The following is a 21,845-nucleotide window of genomic DNA, read 5'->3' on the forward strand; positions in this document are numbered from 1 at the left end:
TGAATAGTCGGATGGGGGAAGAATACACTATCCGATCAGAAGTATCCGGACGCCTGTTAGTGGACGTTAATATAGGGTGTGTCCAACCCTCGCCTTTATGTCGATTTGAACACAGCTGGGGCACTTCCAGTGAGGTGTCTGAAAGTCTGTGGAGGAATTGCAGCCCATACTCCCTTAAGAGCCCATGCCAGAGAAGGTAGTGAGTGATGTTGGACGCTGGGGTCTGGAGCGATGTTGACGTTCCACTCACCTCACACGTGTTTCATCGGGTTCAGGACGGGACAATGGGCAGGCCAGCCAATTTCAGAAATGTTACTGTCCACAAACTATAGTCTTAAAGATACTACCTTATGATACGATGCAATGTCATGGAGATATAGTACGCAGTTATCTTCCCGCATCTAGCGTTTTCTTAAGTGCAATAAGGTTACCATACCACAACCTTGAGAAACACCCGCATATCGTATCACCGCCTCCTCCGTACTCCATTGCTAGCGCCTTACATAGTGGCAGATAACGTTCTGCAGGCATTAGCCAAACTGAAACCGTTCCAGCGAACTGACTCAGGGTATAGCGTGATTCATTACTGCAAATCACTCGTTTTCAGTCATCCACAGTCCAGTGGCGTCACTAGTTACACCATTTCAAGCGTCGCTCAGCAGTGACTTCATAACTGTGTGGCTTACGGGGAGCTGTTCGACCATTGTACTCCATTCCTCTTGACTCCCTACTCACAGTCATTGTGCTAGCTCGATTGCTGGTAGCACTTTGCTACTCACGAGTCATTGCTTCCGCTGATTTAAAGCGGTGTTTTACATTCACCCTCCGCGATGCTCGACTGCCTCTGTCCGTCAGTGCATGACGTCTGCCTGCTCTTGGTTTGCCTGTGGTTGTTTCTTCGCGATTACGCTTCACAATGACGTCATCTACAGTCGACTTGGGCAGCTTCAGAAGGGTCGAAATGTCTCCGATGGGTTTACCAGTTAGGTGTCATCCAATGACGAGGCCACGTTGGTAGTCGCCGAGCTCTCCTGGCTGACCCGTTCTCTGTTCCCACTTCTCTACTGGAACCTCACTCCCCGCCTCTTTTTACGTGGAGTTCGCCTTCGTGACAGCTAGCGGTCAGTTCGCTATTGCATAAGGGCTATTGGATACATTTGAACAAATAGTGTACATTGGAAACTTCTGCAACGCTTCACAGAGTGTAAGTGCTAGATGGTCTTTGTTGCAAATGTATAGATTCAATATACGATTCTTTCATTCATTTCTCTTGTGAAGTACGACTTTCATTGCTAAATTTTCTCTACGGAATTAAATGATTTTACATTAAATACATTCGCAGTTGCTAATAAGGACAACCATCGGCTGTAGAATGGAATGACGGTAGTGCAAATTTGCACCGACCCCACTTATCGCGAGCGGTCGCCTTACAATTTGGCTATCCGTTCACGACTCACGGCCAAGCCAACCTTCCATATGTCGTCGACCATGAGTCTACGGCCTGTACTCGTACATCAATTATTTATATTCCCGTACAGGTCAGACGTTGTACTTGTAAGTCGCTTGCCCGGTATCGGCAGATACATACGATATTGCAGTGCCTGCGTTACTCTGATTACGATAACAGGTTCCTTTGGATATGCATGCATGTAATCAGAGTAATACAGGCAGTGCAGTATCATAATTATCTGACGATATCGGCCAAGCGACTTCAAAGTACAACGTCTTACCTGTACGAAAATATACATAATGGATGTACGAGTACAGGTCGTAGGCACATGCTTGACGACATATGGAAGTTTGGGTTTGGCTATCAGTGGTGAACGGATAGCCAAATAGTAGGGCGACCGCTGGCGATAAGCGGGAAATCTGGGTTCGAGTCCCGGTTCAACACAAATTTTCAGTGTCGTCATTTTATTCTATAGCGGATGGTTGTCCTTATTCGCAATTGCGAATGCATTTAATGTATTTCATAACGGCTGTAGTCGCCGCAGTGCCTGTTTTTTCAGACATGCACGCGTGTCCAAAGAAAATTTGCATCGTAATCAGAATAACACAGGCATTGCAATGTCGTATTAAATGATTTCGGCTTACGTTGTATTGAGTGTAAGGTCTTGCTTACCAGTACGCTCTGTATGTAAGAGTCTGTGAGAAGAGCTAAACGGAAAGTAGATTGTTCTGGAGTAATGCCGTCCTATACATCTTCTTACCATGTGCTAATGTTTTAATAATGAGATTAGCCACAAACTTGGTATCAAAGTCGAACGCATGTAGTAAACGGAGTGAAGTAATTCTGCTGCTTCGAAAATAAAATAATGCGGCCCAGACGAAGTCAGGAAGATGTGAGACGGAGACTAGCGTTAACCGTGTACTACTAAAAAAAGGCCTGAATTCAAAAAGAAATTTCTTAGAATGTTCGTACTGAACAGACCATTTTATGAAACTTAATAATGGACTGTTTGAAATTCGGAAAAAGAGAGAATAATAACTTTTGGGAAGTGGTGTTACAGAAGGTTGCTGAAAATTAAATGTATTGAGAAAGTAAGAAATGAGGAGATTCTTGGTAGAATCGGGGAGGAAGGGAACAACTGGAGAACGTTAAGTGGAAGAATGAACAAGATGACAGCAGGTGTTAGGAATTCCGCCCCCCTCCCCTTTCAAAGAAAGAAAGTACTTTTTCGGACTGTCTAATACAACGAACATCTTTCGATAGTATTGTTTACGCAATTTAATCTTTCTCCTGCTAAAAACTTCACCCCTCTATTATATCTTTCGAAGGAAGAAAGTAAACGTTTTAAAGTCAACACCGACATCCATAGAGACTGAGCAGCTCAGCTGGGGAAGGACTCTGCTATGGCTTTTTCCAAGAAACAATTCTGGTAATTGCTTTACTCGTTTAAGGGAACTGGCGTAATACGTAACTACAGATTCGAACCAAGATTCTCATGTGCATCAACCTTGTTCCTTCCATTGTTAGATTCACGCCTTTGTGGATACCCCACAGACTTGTACTCTCTTTCTGTAGGAATTTTCTAAAGTTTTTGCTGTGTCTTCCAGAGCGTGCAGGAAGCTTAAATAGAAGAGCGCCGAGCCACGTACGACTCAGGCGCAAGTTAATTACGGTTAAGCTCCCATAGAGGGTGCACTTACCAAGGGGTGTGTGATGCATCCGTCTAGTGTCACACAAATAGCTCCCAAGTGGGCATCCATCCGAGAAATGTGGATATAAGCAGACAAACGAGTCTCCCCAGCTGGTACATTGCACAACAAAAGTAAAGCATCACCTTTTAGAAACCTTGTAATTGAAATTTGAGTAAAAGATGACTACATCTTTCCTCTGGAACGGTGCAAAGGCGTGGCGCCCAGCGACTTGAGCATCGGGCTCCACGACGCTCCAGACAGCAAGGAGTCGACACATGCGGAAAAAAGGCCACAACCCAGAAGTTCACGTGAGGTGTAAGGCGGGTTAATTACGTCACATTGGCACCAAATTTCACCACTACTGTGCCCAACGTCACCGTGCGAAGGTCGACATACTCCATCTTGCCCGCATGTAATCCATTCTTTCGACGCCTTTGCAGTGGAAGGCAGAACCGCGACACCCACCGCTGAAATCACGCGGTTTTGCTTATGGGTAGCCACCACTCAGAATCGACATGGTGACATAAAGGACGTCAATGAGACTATCCCTTGCTTTGGGACGTTCACTCCCACAAATTTAACGGTCAAAAAAGACAACGGGACGACTTTCTTGAAAACGATCGGCGCTGCTGCCACCCCCTGGTCGTGTCAACCCTACTCTGACATCGTGAGGATGTACCTGTACACTACTGAACGTGATCTGACACCTTTAGGGTGTAGTGCGGCAGCGGTTTTTGCTCTGGTGTACAGGGTGGAACTGCTAGGGACCGTTCAAAATCATTCGACGAAATTAGAACGCGATCCGACGGAGCACAGGATGCTTACGGTATTTCTGTCCTCCTATTTGCGTCCTCCTGTGACGTGATCACGCGGGATATGCAACATTAAAATGTGCGCGAATAAAATGGCTAACGGTCCATCTAAGAATCCTCAGTTCGGCAATGCCCTTGGTCTGACCTTCGTTGGGCACATTAAAAATGTAGCCGTCAGACTTCGATACAAATTCACCATTGAGGGCAGACAAACCCCACCTAAAGCGCTAGAGCAGCCGCGAGGCTGAATGGGTGTCGAGGTTTCTGACAGGTACACTTTTAACGTGCTCAGCAAAGGTGCGTGGGCGGTAGCGGGAGACCCTTTGCCGTTTATTTCACGCAAATGTTGGTATTCCGTCCCTCGTGATCATGCGACAGGGCTGAAAAAGTATAAACACCCTTTACTGCTTTTGAATGGTCAATAGTGGTTCCACGGTGTGTACCAGAGCAAAGATCGCGGTCGCATTCCACTCCACAGTGTTCAGATAACGTTCAGCGGTGTTGCAGGCTCACGATGTTTTTAGAGAAGGGTTGAGGCGTCCGTGTCAAGGTTTGTTAAGAAAGTCGTACTGTTCATATCGCACTATGAACTGTCGTCCTCGACAGCAAAATGTGTGGGAATCAACGCCCCACGAGAAGTGGTTTCATTGAGACCTATTGACACCCAATGTATGCTATCCCCTGAGGCCCTTTCGTATCGATTCTAAGCGGCGGTGTATCTGAAATATTTTCCTCGGCATGATCCCAACGCTGAGTTCAAAATGGTTCAAATGGCTCTGAGCACTATGGGACTTAACAGCTGAGTTCATCAGTCCCCTAGAACTTAGAACTACTTAAACCTAACTAACCTAAAGATATCACACACATCCATGCCCGAGGCAGGATTCGAACCAACGCTGAGTGTCACGGTTTAGACCTCCATCATAAAGGCGGCAAAATAAGGAGTGAGATGTGACGGCCTTTCCATCGTGTTAAACGTCCTCGGTAGCGTTGGGCAGAACTATGGTGAAATTTGGTACCAATGTCATATAATTAACCCACCTTATTCCTCACGTAAACTTCTGAACTGGCAGTCTTTATCTCGCATGTGCCTACACCTTGATGTTTGAAGCATCGCTGAGCCCGAAGGTGGCGTCGCAGTCGCCACGCTTTTGCACAGTTACAGAGGAAAGGTTGTAGGCTTCTTCCAGCCACATTTCAAATTTACAATTACAGGGTTTCGATAAAGTAATTTATCAGTTGTGTTGGAGCACTGTAGTTAGTCAGTACCTGAGCAGAGTTTCTCAGCGATTGTCTCAGAATTCACCGAGCGAGGTGGCGCAGTGGTTAGCACACTGGACTCGCATTCGGGAGGACGACGGTTCAATCCCGCGTCCGGCCGTCCTGATTTAGGTTTTCCGTGAATTCCCTAAATCACTTCACGCAAATGCCGGGATGGTTCCTTTGAAAGGGCACGGCCGACTTTCTTCCTCGCCCTTCCCTAATCCGACGAGACTGATGTCTCAGTGTTTGGTCTCTTTCACCAAATAAACCCAACCCAACTCTCGGAATTCATCTACAGTCGCCGCCAAGAACAGCCGAACTTGAATTACAGAAGGAATGTTAGTCGTCTTTCACTGAATTTAGGACTAGAGGTAGATTAGCGCAAGTTAAGATTGATCTATATTACAACGTACCATCTTCACACTCCAGTTAAGTGTTGCAGAACATTTATTAACAAACCATTGTAAATTTCTGCTAATCTGTGTTGCCATCTATTTTTACTACAGTTGTTGCATAACTCTACTTGGTCCTTTGACCAAGAGAAAATTTTCCGAAAAAGGAATATCATCTTAATCTTAGGTAAATAAATGTATACATATAAAATTGTGAGGTGTTGCACAAAGCCAACAGCTCTTGCTATTTGATGGATCATGCAACTGTTTCCAAAGCGAAAGTAACCACAGAAATGCCTTTACATGTGGTAAATAAGTAGTACTTTGTGTGGCACTAGCGATTTAGTGTAGCGGGAAGTGCCATGCTGTGGGTCATGCGTAATCGAAACAACGATACGACAGCCTTACATTATACCTTATTGAGAGACTAATGGAATCAATACCGCCTTTTATGTACCAACAGCAATCAAGGAAAGGGAAATGGAACACCATATTGGGACTGTCGATTAGCAACTGCTTACTACTGAGAACGTCATTCGACGATCGACAACACACGCATGCCATTAACGGTCAAGTGTTTGATGCTCTTTCAGGCAGAAATCTATCGCGTACATTAAAGGACTGAGTGCTAAACAATAAAAGATATAAGAATTTAAAAATAAATTATGTTCATGTAGTCGACTAGAGAACGTGTTTCATATGCGTGTGCTGCTGTCTGCCAGACTGGGTACTTTAGAAGTATGAAAAATGTAGGAGCCTCTTCCAAATCGTAAGCACGGGTTTAACAAAAACCACTCTTGTGAACACGGCTGCAGAGCTATACACACGATATCTTGCAAATACAATAAACTCGCGATTAGGTGCGCCAACTGGGGACTTGAAAACCGCGGATAATCTAATATCTCTTAACTAATGTTTATAGTAAATTTTCTTTAATCATTGTAGTATCTGTGAAAATACAGTGCTTGCAAAGAATATAGTAGAATCCAATTTCACGTTAAATTACACTACGTTGAAACACAGTAGTCTTGAATTGGTTTTTGTCTCAGTGAGGTAGCTTGTCGTCTACATATCGCACCACCAACTTGTCAGAAAGGGGAGCATCTTCTTGCTGTTCCAGGTAGTCCAGTAGCCCCTCGGTCCATTCAAGTGCTGAGTGAGGCAAGACTGATTACTGTTCCTTAGTGTAAGTTAGTTTAAGTTAGATTAAGTAGTGCGTAAGCTTATGGACCGATGACCTCAGAAGTTTGGTCCCATGAGACCTTACCACAAATTTCCGATTTCAAATTCCATTTATCACTTACAGTTGGACCAGCAGCATACCACATTGTTCGGTGAGGATGCTGTCGTTAAAGACGCTGTCGTTAAAAAGAAAGTACCTTCGCTATCGTAAACAACGACGTAGACAGTATTTTTGTTTTTTTTCGTAATATATGTCGACTCTTTTTAACTGTGGGTAAATTCAAGATACTGAAATATCTAAGAGAAAGATCGCTATGGTTTTCGATTACAAGGGCACTGAGAAACTTGTGGATACTAACACTTCCTTTAAATGTGTACCAGTAATACTAGAAAACGATTCGAAATTGGAGGAACACTCAAGGGTAAGGGGTATAGAATAATTTATTGGCGAAGTAAGGTAAAGCTCTGCGTTCTGGCTTCAGACGAGCCATTCGCGCCCGACGGCCGCCGTGTCATCCTCGGCCAATGGCACCACGGGATGCGGTATGGAGGGGCATGTGGTTAGCACACCTCTCTCCCGACCGTTGGGACAGATAAATTTCTAAGTACGATGCTTTTTGCCGACGACTAGGTAACCATACAGGATGATACTTCCTGGCAGATTAAAACTGTGTGCCGGACTGAGACTCGAACTCGGGACCTTTGCCTTTCGCGGGCAGGTGCTCTACCAATTGAGTTACCCAAGCACGACTCACGACCCGTCCTTACAGCTTTACTTCTGCCAGTACCTCCTCTCCTACCTTCCAAACTTTACAGAACCTCTCTGCCAGGAAGTTTCATATCAGCGCAACTCCGCTGCAGAGTGAAAATCTCATTTTTGAACCATACAGGATAGTGAAGATAAATTATATGTAGCGGTACATACATTAAACAATATAAGCCTAAATTATAACCTGAAGATATCAATAACAAAAATAGAAACACTGACGTTTTCTAGGAAAATACTTCACAGGGAAAACAAGACAATCATGAGTAACACATTAATAGAACAGTTGTCCCACTTCTGGTACCGAGGATGCGTCAGAACTTTTGAAGAAGAGAAAGGCATAAATAAGAAAACTGATATATATATATATATATATATATATATATATATATATATATATATATATATATATATAAGACAATTAAAACGTAAACGTTGGGCAAGGCAGCGTCGCGGGCTACCACAACCAGTAGAGTAACGCCATTTTATAAACGTCTCTATGGCAATGACTCAGTGTTGTCGCAGGTCTGTAGTGTCTGCAGTGTTTAAGAAGGGTAGTAGGAGTAATCCATCTAACTACAGACCTATATCATTGACGTCGGTTTGCAGCAGGGTTTTGGAGCATGTACTGTATTCAAACATTATGAATCACCTCGAAGGGAACGATCTATTGATACGTAATCAGCATGGTTTCAGAAAACATCGTTGTTGTGCAACGCAGCTAGCTCTTTATTCGCACGAAGTAATGGCCGCTATCGACAGGGGATCTCAAGTTGATTCCGTATTTCTAGATTTCCGGAAAGCTTTTGACACCGTCCCTCACAAGCGACTTCTAATCAAGCTGCGGGCCTATGGGGTATCGTCTCAGTTGTGCGACTGGATTCGTGATTTCCTGTCAGGAAGGTTGCAGTTCGTAGTAATAGACGGCAAATCATCGAGTAAAACTGAAGTGATATCAGGTGTTCGCCAGGGAAGCGTCCTGGGACCTCTGCTGCTCCTGATCTATATAAATGACCTGGGTGACAATCTGAGCAGTTCTCTTAGGTTGTTCGCAGATGATGCTGTAATTTACCGTCTAGTAAGGTCATCCGAAGACCAGTATCAGTTGCAAAGCGATTTAGAAAAGATTGCTGTATGGTGTGGCAGGTGGCAGTTGACGCTAAATAACGAAAAGTGTGAGGTGATCCACATGAGTTCCAAAAGAAATCCGTTGGAATTCGATTACTCGATAAATAGTACAATTCTCAAGGCTGTCAATTCAACTAAGTACCTGGGTGTTAAAATTACGAACAGCTTCAGTTGGAAAGACCACATATATAATATTGTGGGGAAGGCGAGCCAAAGGTTGCGTTTCATTGGCAGGACACTTAGAAGATGCAACAAGTCCACTAAAGAGACAGCTTACACTACACTCGTTCGTCCTCTGTTAGAATATTGCTGCGCGGTGTGGGATCCTTACCAGGTGGGATTGACGGAGGACATCGAAAGGGTGCACAAAAGGGCAGCTCGTTTTGTATTATCACGTAGTAGGGGAGAGAGTGTGGCAAATATGATACGCGAATTGGGATGGAAGTCATTACAGCAAAGACGTTTTTCGTCGCGGCGAGATCTATTTACGAAATTTCAGTCACCAACTTTCTCTTCCGAATGCGAAAATTTTTTGTTGAGCCCAACCTACATAGGTAGGAATGATCATCAAAATAAAATAAGAGAAATCAGAGCTCGAACAGAAAGGTTTAGGTGTTCGTTTTTCCCGCGCGCTGTTCGGGAGTGGAATGGTAGAGAGATAGTATGATTGTGGTTCGACGAACCCTCTGCCAAGCACTTAAATGTGAATTGCAGAGTAGTCATGTGATGTAGATGTAGAAGGCTATTGTTTCCTCCTGCAGTCGTCAGCACTTCGCGGTTGAAAACTGGTAACACTGCTACGAGCTGTCAGGGTCCTTCTTACACCATCTCCACTGTAACATATACGGCAGAGGATTTAGTAATGGAAGCGTGTGACGAATAGTTCACATCGCTACTGTTATCTGTTGCATGCGTCCCAAGGTTTTCATTTTAAAGCTTATAAATTTTTTCATAGTTTTTCAAAATTCACACTCACAAATTTTCAGAATTATTTGTATAGAGTTAGGAATTTGTTTGGGGCTAGGAGAAAGTATTTTATAGTTTGTAGTTCGATTTGAAACCGTGGTACATTAAAAACCGGTTTTTATTTAAATAATTAGTTTCACTGATTATTTATTTTGGCTATCTATGCTTGGATTTATTAGCTTATATAATGCTGGACAATACACAACTAATAAAACAAGTGACTAAAACTCATGCTTTCCCACGTGGTCATGCTTCACAAAGTATCCAGAGTGATGTCAACAGCAATCACAAATTTCTTGTTGCCTGTTCTTCATACTTATTTTCGCAGCACTATTTTGACATATAGGCGATTATAGTTACAATCTAATGAAAAGTACAGTTGGAATTTGGCGTTACACTGTAACGTAGTTGTAGCTGTACACGTAAAAGTGAAACATGGAACAGCCAGCACTGAACTGGTACTTACTGATGCGCTTCCTGGCCTGCAGGTACGCCTGATTGACGGCGTCGTATGTGACGCACGTCTGTTGACCGTTGTAGCCGCTGGAACAGAGGGAGCAACCAGTCAGCCGAGATATATAGTTACAGGTAATACAAATTATCGTACATTTTTTAAAAAGTATATGTTAACACTAAAGTCTTTTACTGCAGTGGCTTTGATGCGTTCGACATGTATTCATCGTATGTGTCTCAGATTGTTTTCTGTCTGATAGACGAATACAATACATATGTAATATCTCGAAAACTCACAACACTTGAAAAAAAATACAAAGAGGTAAACGTACGCAGTAGCATGTTTTGAGCTTTATTCTGAATGCCGCAGCTTCAGTCAACAATTAACTGAAGTACACTAATCCTGCTGGAAACTAAATCATCATGGGAGAAGCAAGCAAACAACGTACACCTAATTTGTTACATGAACTAGGGTGTGCACGATAATGATAACAATTGATGATGGAAAGCTGGTACATAGCGAACTGTGGCTACTGTGAACAGTAATTTCCAGTTTTATACATCTGTCCTAGTTCAGTACTATATTACACTTGTAAGTGTTTATGCAGTCTAACTATCGTTGTCGCAACGCCTGGTTTCATTCCTACAATTCCGGCCAATTACGCTCTGCTTCTAAAATCGCATGACGTAGGCAATTACGCTGACTGAAAATCATATATCTGTATTTAAAGAGTTATACTTTAAAACCAAAAGATAAAATAAAAAATTGAAGAGTAAGAACTAAGTGCTCGGATTGATTTTGCCAATACTTTTCAAGCTATATGTCGAAGAAACAATGAGGAAATTAAAAGAAAAGGGCCAAGAGTGGGATTAAAATTCAGACGGGAAGTATATCAGCGATAACATACGTAGAGGACATGGCTATTCTCGGTGAAAACGAGGAAGAACTAGAGGACCTGTTGAACACAGTGAACAGTTTAATGCCTGCAGAATATGGGAAGACAGTAAACGGAAGAAAGACGAAAGAACTTTCGAACAGCAGAAATGAGATAGGTGATATTGGTGATCATGATCAAGCGAAGGAATTCTGCTAGCTTGGAAGAAAAATAACAAATGACAAACGAAGCAAGGAGGACTTAAAGGCACACCAGCACAAGGAATGAGGGCATTCCCGGCCAAAAGAAATCTACTAGTGTCAAACATTGTCCTGACGTTGTGAAAAGAGTTGTGCGTTGAAGGTATGTGCATTTTTTTCTTAAATGAAGCGCCAACAATGAATAAATACCGTCTATTATTTCATTCTTCTTACAAATTGTACTAAATGGAAATTAAAGTCATATAGTCAGCGGCTTGTCATCGTTTTTACGAATCACGTATACAGGTTATTTGACTTTCTGTTGTTTGTCTTTTACGATACTTTAATGTTGCGTAGCGCGCACTCCAGCGCTGGACAGCGCAGCCCAGAGTCAGTTTAAATGCGCCGATAAGGCTATAAATCGAACAGAGAAGTAAAACAGACATTAAGATGAGGAATGCAATACTAACGTAAGTAAATGATTTCTTTTCCTGACATCAATGAAGGAGGGGGCGCTCATTAAACAATGCAAAACATTTCTCTCTGAAAGCACATTTTTCAACGTAATCTCCCTCGATGCGACGGACTTCGCCAACTTACTGGGAAGGCCTGTATGCCCGCATGGTACCATTCGCGAGATCCGGGCTGTAGCTTTGTGAGCTCCTGTCCCGTGCGCAGACTAACGTGAGGTCTTGTGTTGTCATGGAGAAGGAGACGTTCCTTCACATTTAAGTGGCAATGAACACGCTTAAGTCGTTACTCCAGTTTCCTGAAGGCAGCACAGAACACTTCAGAGTTGATTGTTGCACCATGAAGGAGGACCTCAAATAGAATAATCTCTTCAGAGTTCCAGAAGACCATCGCAATGAATTCATCGGCTGAGGGTGCGGCTTTGAACTTTTGCTTCGGAGGAGAGGTGGTCTGGCGCCACTCCATGGACTACTTTCCGGATCGAAGTGATGAAACCATGTTTGACCGTCTTTGACATTGTTGGAAAAAAAAGTCACGGTCAACCTCGTAACGCACAAGCAATTCCACACAGATGGGCCTTCGTTACTCTTCATGGTCTTCTGTTAGGTGGGAAGGAACCCAGCTGAGACACACCCTTGAGTGTCAGCACCACCAACAGAGACGTGCAGCTGTGCAGCTAGGTCTCACATTGTGATCCGTTCGTTACCTAGAATGTGTCCGTGTTGCATTACATACTGAATGACCCCTCGTACCATCCTTCACCTGCCTACGCTCGTATCCCTTCTCTAACGGTCTCGCCGTCAATGTAGGGACGTTAAGACCCTGTGCCTCTATGTCTATAACTACACTTCGCAGTGACTGGTACCATTATTACCCTCCCCCCCACCCCCCTTTTCCCTATTCCAACCGCTAATGGCACGGAGAAACGCGTATACGCTCTAATTCTCTCCTCGTTATCGTTTCGCGAGATGTATGTGTGAGGAATTAATGTGTTACCCGACTTTTCTTGGAACATTCGCTCTCTGAGTTCCAACAGGAAACTCCGTATACATAACGACCCTCTTATAGCGTCTTCTACTGCAATTTGTTGATCATCTCCGTAAAGATCCCGCTCTTACTAATTGATTCCGTAATGAAACGTGCCGTTGTTCGTTGGATATTCTCTAACTCTTCTTTTAATCCAGTGTCAAAAGGGTCCAATACTGATGAGTAATACTCAAGAATCGATATAACAAGTGTGTTGTTGGTCACTTCACTAATGGATGGATTACATTTCCCTAAGCTTCTTTCAATGAATCTGAGACTGGCATCTGATTTTTCTACTATTCATTTTATTGGTCGTCCCACTTGAGGTCGCCCCGGATGGTTACCCTTAGACATTTTACGTTAGTTACTATTTGCAGTGATTCTTCAATAGCGTAATCGAAAGATACTGAATTTCCTCACTTTTTTATACATAATACGCTACATTTATTTATGTTCAGGGCCAGTCCATTAGATCAATAACGTATGCTGAAAACAGTAACGGCACTACCACACTATACTCAAGTATTCCTGAATATTCATTACATTTGTAGATTGTGTCCCGTAGAGCTACACCTGGAAGATAATTCTGAGTAGAATCATAAATCTGGCCAGATATTTGGTAACCTCTCACTTTGTTCTGTAGATGGCAGTGCGGAACTATACCGAATGTCTTCCTAAAATCAATCTCCCTTTCTTCAGCTTCGCGAGATCCTTCTTTATTATAGGCTAATTTGATTTCAATAGCTTCTCTCTCAGAACACACTACACTCGATACCGGACTCTTCACTGAACTGCGCCTTCCAAGTTACAGGACATTTTATCGACAGTGGTGCGACCAATGGCAACACATGACGCAGGAGGCGGACGACGTCGTGTTTTCAGATGAGTCCTGCTTCTGGGATCAACATCTTAACATTTTATCTCTGTGGACATAAGGTCGAGTAAGCATCATACTGGTTTGTCCGATACCTTTGACGAAAGGACGGAAGATTAGATTTTGATATTCTGCCTTTGTCTCGAATCTATGCAGGGTCTGAGTGGTTATTAAAGGATTTGGGATGATTAATTTATTTTAAGGGGTGGCAGGATGCCCTTCTTGTCGCCATCCTGTTACCACCCGTGAGGGCATCTGTGAACCATAAGTGTCTGCATGTGGTGTTACCCATGTCAAAGTGTGCGGACGCTTCTCGAAATGTTTGCGAATCGTGTAACTGAGGCAGGACTTGGGTACCAGCCCAGTATTCACCTAGTTGCGGGGAATCGCCTGTCAGCCATATCCAGACTAGCCAGCACACCGACTCTCATAGTTAATTCGCCGGGTGAACCGACCCGAAGCTGGCTTATCTCCCTACCCCGGAAGCGGCAGTTTAACGCACACGGCTATCTGGGCGGGTATTTTAATGCGCTATGACAATGTTTTTAAAGCCAGAGCGCAAGCTCGGACAGGACTACTGGCCGTGCTCTTTTGAAAAGAATTGTCCCCTAATATAAGAAAAACAGCGAAAGACTTTAGCTGTATGACGGGACGGGAAATGAAACCCGCTTTAGGAGAATGTAAGTTCGATATTTGAAGCTCTACGCCCCCTATCACTGTAGCGTAGTCGACGTCGCGTATCTATGCTGCTGCAGCACCATTCTGTCTGAAAGAAATTTAGATCCCAGCATTTGATGAAAAAAGGAAAGTGATGCGGTAGTGTACTGTTCTCCAGATCACTAGACTGTGCTTTAGTGTTCTGGGTTAAATTTCGAATCTCCCGATAGTGTCTCATGATGTTTGGGAATGTGACAGATTATTCCGTTCGTAGTATGGAGACACTGGCCGCTGGTGTAAATTCACATACGATCAAACTACCGTCGTTTATCCCCATGTTTTCTTTGCATTGTAGGTACGAAACAAGTTAACGGATATGCAGCCAGTTCTGATAGTCTTGCTGGTACAATATTTCAATGAAGTAGCTCGTCGCTATCGTCATATGTTAATAGTGTTGCTAAGATATCAAGAAGATATTTCTTGCACATATACAGTGGTCAGGCTCTTCACTGCGAATCGAATACGGAAGTATCACGCCAGCAGGAAACCTCATTCAGTTGGATATCCGAGCATTGTCTTTGCATGTTTAATATTATTTTTTCGGTGATATTTTCGCTCTGGAATTTCACATTTCTGTGTTTTATTATTAACTAAATGACTGAACCATTTTAACCGCCATAGACTGTCAGTTTTATAACTTTAAAACACCAGGCACAAGAAATATATTACTGGTCATTTTCGGCCTTAGACCATTTTAAAATGTACTTCTATTGATGACGTATATGTCACACATATTTTTTTTATTTTTAGATGTGACGTACAGATGATCAATACAATACATTTGGAAATGGCTAAGACCGAATCTGGCCAGAAACGTAATTTTTCTGTATGCTGCTTTAAATAAATAAAACTGATAGCCTATGGTGGTTAAAATGGTTTCATGATTTAGACGATACATTAAGCTTGTGGACCCGTACGTAAAGTAACTATTTTATTGTTCTGTTTTGTTTGATTCCTATCAGGTCTGTTTCTAGAACAAATTCTACTTTGTAGGCGGCAGCTCTGTGTACTAAATTTTACGTCCTCCACACTCCCAAACTACTAACTAATTTAATTACGTATTCATCCTACTATATTGTACACGCGCAATAAGTAAAATTTAGTTAAATGTTATACTTTTAGGATTGCAATGGTCAGCATACACAGGAGCACAACACCTCACTGGAGCACATCTCCAGGGCAGTCATATCGTAAAGTAGGCCTTTACAGCTGCAGTCAGCTTCATTAAAATTATCCTGGGTGTACTGTCGCACACGTGTAATGCATAAAGTACTAAAATCAACGTATCGGTCGTATTTTAGCGGCCTTTCTCAAGGCGCAGACGGCATATAGCCAGAGGGATTTTAGTGAAATGTCAGTCATCCGCACAACATAGATATACATGCAGTACACACAGAGCTGAGGAAGAATGTGTTCTATGAATTCCTAGGGAATTCCAGAAAACCTTTTTTTTTGTTTTACTACGGACTAAGTGACTAGAGATATTTTAAGATTCAGTAAAACGCACTCTATAGCAATAGATGTTTCGACCTATAATTTAGACCTACGGGCCGTAATGCAATACAGTAGTGATACATATTCAGAGGGATTTCTGTACAAAGAGATGGTAGTACGGCCAAAAAACATCTAAAATAAAAGCTACGATAATAAGAAAGTACCATGTTACACCCGCGATTGCGGCTGGTGGCGGTGAGCAGAGCAGTATTCATAAGAGCACGGCAAAGTCAGCAGAAGAACAAACCATAACTCGAGAATATATATTGTGAGCTCCGCCCTTACATCATTGACAAACAAAAAAATATACTTCTTAAGTGAGACTTGCTATATTGACTGGTGTAGTCGAATTGTCGGATCCAATCATAATTAATTTAAAATAAAGAAACGAAATTACAAACATAATTTGATCGTTTCTGTATGTAGACTGCCCTCCTTGGGCATTTAAATACTGTAACCTGCACACGTTTGAACCTGATTACTTTACTCAAGCCTTGGTCTCCCTCATGATTTTCGTCCCCCCCCCCCCTCCCCTAAGCTTCCACCCCTTACCAAATTGACCATATCTTGATACTTCAGTATATTTCTCATCATCCGACCTCCTATTTCAACAAGCTGTTCCACAAATTTCTTTTATTCACAAATTCGATTCAGTATCTCTTCATTAGTTATTCAATCTGCCCATCTAATACTCAGCAATCTTCTGTAGTATCATATTTTAAAAGCTTCTGTTCTCTTCGTGCTTTTTATCGTCCACGTTTCACTTCTGTACAAGGCTGCAATCGAGAAAAATAGCATCAGAAATGACTTCCTAACATTTAAGATTATTTTCGTTGTTGAGAAACTTCTCATTTTTAGTAATGCTTTTCCTGCTACTGTTATTTTGCATTTTATATCTTCTCTACTTTGGTTTTCGTCATTGAAATTTCTGTCCAAAAATCGAAACTCATCAACTACTTTGAGTTCCTCATTTCCTAATGTAATTCTATTATCATGTAATCTGATTACATTCCGCTACCCTTGTTTTACTTTTTTTGATATTCATGTTGTAACCTCTTTTCAAGACACTTTCCACTGCTCACTCAAATATTTTCCCATCTTTGACTGGTTTACAGTGTCACGGTAAACTACTCTATTTCCTCTCCCTGAACTTCGGTTCTCTTTCCAGATTTCTCCTTGATTTCTTTTACTGCTTGCTTGTTATACCCATTAAATAACATAGAGAGCCTCTACAACCCTCTCTCACTTCCTTTTCAACTACTGCTTCCCTTTCATATTAATGTTTGAAACTCTATCTGGAGTCTGATTTCTGTACAAGTTGCAGGTTCGGTGGATAACTGATTATGAAATTGAATTTACCGGCATCGGAAAGGTAACCACAGAAGTTGCTTTTTCCCTAACTATTTCACTTTTATCTCGGGAACCTTGTCGCTGTGATTAACTGTTTCCCAAAGGTGGCGAAGTATGTTCGACAGCCAAATTGGAAATTAGTGGTAAGTTCATGTGGGACCAAACTGCTGAGGTCATAGGTCTCTATGCTTACGCACTACTTAATCTAACTTAAACTATCTTACGCTGAGAACAACGCACACACCCATGCCCGAAGGAGGACTCGAACCTCCGACGGGGGAGTCGCGCGAACCGTGGCAAAGCGCCCTAGACAGCGCGGCGTAGCCGCTTTCGACAGCCAAAGGAATATAGAAGAAATTACACCCCTGGAAATGGAAAAAAGAACACATTGACACCGGTGTGTCAGACCCACCATACTTGCTCCGGACACTGCGAGAGGGCTGTACAAGCAATGATCACACGCACGGCACAGCGGACACACCAGGAACCGCGGTGTTGGCCGTCGAATGGCGCTAGCTGCGCAGCATTTGTGCACCGCCGCCGTCAGTGTCAGCCAGTTTGCCGTGGCATACGGAGCTCCATCGCAATCTTTAACACTGGTAGCATGCCGCGACAGCGTGGACGTGAACCGTATGTGCAGTTGACGGACTTTGAGCGAGGGCGTATAGTGGGCATGCGGGAGGCCGGGTGGACGTACCGCCGAATTGCTCAACACGTGGGGCGTGAGGTCTCCACAGTACATCGATGTTGTCGCCAGTGGTCGGCGGAAGGTGCACGTGCCCGTCGACCTGGGACCGGACCGCAGCGACGCACGGATGCACGCCAAGACCGTAGGATCCTACGCAGTGCCGTAGGGGACCGCACCGCCACTTCCCAGCAAATTAGGGACACTGTTGCTCCTGGGGTATCGGCGAGGACCATTCGCAACCGTCTCCATGAAGCTGGGCTACGGTCCCGCACACCGTTAGGCCGTCTTCCGCTCACGCCCCAACATCGTGCAGCCCGCCTCCAGTGGTGTCGCGACAGGCGTGAATGGAGGGACGAATGGAGACGTGTCGTCTTCAGCGATGAGAGTCGCTTCTGCCTTGGTGCCAATGATGGTCGTATGCGTGTTTGGCGCCGTGCAGGTGAGCGCCACAATCAGGACTGCATACGACCGAGGCACACAGGGCCAACACCCGGCATAATGGTGTGGGGAGCGATCTCCTACACTGGCCGTACACCACTGGTGATCGTCGAGGGGACACTGAATAGTGCACGGTACATCCAAACCGTCATCGAACCCATCGTTCTACCATTCCTAGACCGGCAAGGGAACTTGCTGTTCCAACAGGACAATGCACGTCCGCATGTATCCCGTGCCACCCAACGTGCTCTAGAAGGTGTAAGTCAACTACCCTGGCCAGCAAGATCTCCGGATCTGTCCCCCATTGAGCATGTTTGGGTTGGATGAAGCGTCGTCTTACGCGGTCTGCACGTCCAGCACGAACGCTGGTCCAACTGAGGCGCCAGGTGGAAATGGCATGGCAAGCCGTTCCACAGGACTACATCCAGCATCTCTACGATCGTCTCCATGGGAGAATAGCAGCCTGCATTGCTGAGAAAGGTGGATATACACTGTACTAGTGCCGACATTGTGCATGCTCTGTTGCCTGTGTCTATGTGCCTGTGGATCTGTCAGTGTGATCATGTGATGTATCTGACCCCAGGAATGTGTCAATAAAGTTTCCCCTTCCTGGGACAATGAATTCACGGTGTTTTTATTTCAATTTCCAGGAGTGTAGATCGCGGCGTATGCGAGGAACCGCTTTAGTACATGAGGCCGAAATGTTGGCCAGAGGTTAAGTCTTGCCCAGGTGAAGGCCGGTTTCCACGCTAAGAGCCAGAGGTCGACCGCAGAGACACCCCGTAGCCCCGAAACCCGTTCCACATACAGTCACGGCGTGAACCCGAGCCCGAACCTGGACCGCTAAACAGTTGCGGCGCGCTGGCCTGCTTTCTGGCTGCACCCTCACTCGGTCATGTGACAACGTGCACGTGCGGCGGTATCTGCGTGTTTGTGAGATTCTCGCTTCTAAATAAATCTCAGGTTTTGTTAAGGTAACGGTATTGCAAGTTGGTAATTGGTAAGTGCTCCTGTACTATCGTTAAGCGCTTACGAAGAGAAAGCTTTATCTTTTCTTTATGGATTATAAAACCTATACGCTACCCATGTTCCATGTGCGGGTTTCCACAAAGTCGTTCGCGATTTTTTTACATCTTTTCGGTTTGATAACACAGTGATACATGAATGTAGTCTTCCTCCGCCGGTGTCCAAAAGAATAAAATCTTTCTTGGTGAAATTCCGGGTGGTACTGTAAGATAAGAACTGACGTTTCCGTCAACTTCCAACTGCTTGCGTTCGGGCGTGGAAACAGCGCTCGAATAATACTACTAGACTACTTGACGCCGATTTTTGACCAATCATTGGCGGTGTATATTTCCGTTGGTGAACGAGAAGGAGCTTATTCATTCAGCAGTTTATTATAATTTTCAGCACCGGAACATACAACGGCGAAAGGGTTCAACGTCCCATCAACGACTGGGTCATTATATATGGTGCACAAGCTCGAATTGCATCTGTATGGGAAAATACACTGAAGCGCAAATGAAACTGGTATAGGCATGCGTATTTAAATACAAATATATGTAAACAGCCAGAATACGGCACTGCGGTCGGCAATGCCTATATAAGTTCCAAGCGTCTGACGCAGTTTTTAGATCGGTTACTGCTACTACAATGGTTGGTTATCAAGAGCTGAGCTCACTGACTTTGATCACGGTGTTATAGTCGGCACGATGCGGCACAGCATCCCCGAGATGATGACGAAGTGGGGATTTTCCCGTGCGACCATTTCACGGGGGTACCGTGAATATCAGGAATCCCGTAGAAAATGAAATCTCCGACGTGGCTGCAGCCGGAAAAAGATCCTCCAAGAACGGGACAAACGACGACGTTCAACGTGACAGAAGCGCAACCTTTACGCAAATTGCTGCAGATTTCAATGGTGGACCATCAACAAATTCAGCGTGCCAACTATTTAACGAAACATCATCGATATGGGCTTTCGGAGCCGAAGGCCCACTCGTGTCCTGTCTGTTCACCTGCATCCATTCATGTCCATTGTGCTTTCCGACGGACTTGAGAAATTCCAGCAGGACAATGCGACATCCCATACGTCAAGGATTGCTACAGAGTGGCTCCAAGAACACTCACTCTTCCGAGCTTAAACACTTCCGCTGGCCACCAGATTCCCCAGATATGAACATTATTGAGCATATGTGGCATGCCTTGCAACGTGCTGTTTGGAAGAAATCTCCAACCCCTCGTATTGTTACGGATATATAGACAGCCCTGAAGGATTCATGGAGTCAGATGGCAGTTATAAGAGTCGAGGAGCACGAAAGGGAAACAGTAGTTGAGAAGGGAGTGAGACAGGGTTGTAGCCTATCTCCGATGTTATTCAAACTGTATATTGAACAAGCAGTAAAGAAAACAAAAGAAAAATTTGGAGTAGGAATACATGGAGAAGAAATAAAAACTTTGAGGTTTTTCGATGACATTGTAATTCCGTCAGAGACAGCAAAGGACCTGCAAGAGCAGTTGAACGGAATGGACAGTGTCCTGAGAGGATATAAGATGAACATCAACAAAAGCAAAACGACGATAATGGAATGTAGTGGAATTAAATCAGGTGATGCTGATGGAATTAGATTATGAAAAGAGACACTTGCAGCAGTAAACGAGTTCTGCTATTTGGGGAGCAAAATAACTGATGATGGTCGATGTAGAGAGGATATAAAATGTAGACTGGCAATGGCAAGAAAGCGTTTCTGAAGAAGAGAAGTTTGTTAACATCGAGTATAGATTTAAGTGTCAGGAAGCATTTTCTGAAAGTATTTGTATGGAGTGTAGCCATGTATCGAAGTGAAACATGGACGGTAAATAGTTTAGACAAGAAGAGAATAGAAGCTTTCGAAATGTGGTGCTACAGAAGAATGCTGAAGATTAGATGGGTAGATCACATAACTAATGAGGAGGTACTGAATAGAATTGGGGAGAAGAGGAATTTTTGGCACAACTTGGCTAGAAGAAGGGATCGTCTGGTAGGACACGTTCTGACGCATCAAGGGATCATCAATTTAGTATTGGAGGGAAGCGCGGAGGGGAAAAATCACCGAGGGAGACCAAGGCACGAATGCACTAAACAGATTCAGAAAGATGTAGGTTGCAGTAGTTACTCGGAGATGAAGAAGATTGCATATGATAGAGTAGCATGGAGAGCTTCATCAAACCAGTCCCTGGACTGAAGACCACAACAACAACAACAACAACAACAACAACAACAAGGACGGTGGCTGTGCACTATCTTCGTGGTCTCTGTAACGCTGTTTTTCGACAAGATAATACAAGACCACACCTTGACAATGCTGTCCTGGCCTACCTGGATACAGAATGTGATCGACGGTTGCTATGGCCAGCACGTTATCCAGTCTCTCACTCCGTAAGACTAGCACACTAGCACTCTCCAGTCAATAAGATTGATGAAATCTAGCATTGAGTTGAAACAACATGGAATGACGCACCTGTCTGTAGGTTTGAGTGGATGCCTATCCGGGTAAGAACTGTCTATGATGCCACAGATTGCAGCTCTGCGTACTAAAGTTTGCTTCCAAATCACCTACAAAACACAAT

At 43.9% G+C, this 21,845-nt stretch overlaps 1 protein-coding gene across 1 annotated transcript in view; it reads right to left on the reverse strand.

The window, feature by feature from the left end:
- The window catches only part of LOC126161692 (peroxidase-like), a 289,458-nt gene that overhangs the window by 123,459 nt on the left and 144,154 nt on the right, over positions 1 to 21,845 (reverse strand). Inside the window, exon 3 of the mRNA XM_049917712.1 lies at positions 10,117 to 10,193. Within this exon, the coding sequence (XP_049773669.1) occupies positions 10,117 to 10,193 (77 nt within the window). The remainder of the gene's footprint in view (positions 1 to 10,116; positions 10,194 to 21,845) is intronic.

The sequence above is a fragment of the Schistocerca cancellata genome, chromosome 1 (assembly GCF_023864275.1).
Source record: "Schistocerca cancellata isolate TAMUIC-IGC-003103 chromosome 1, iqSchCanc2.1, whole genome shotgun sequence".
Classification (NCBI taxonomy): Eukaryota; Metazoa; Arthropoda; class Insecta; order Orthoptera; family Acrididae; genus Schistocerca; species Schistocerca cancellata.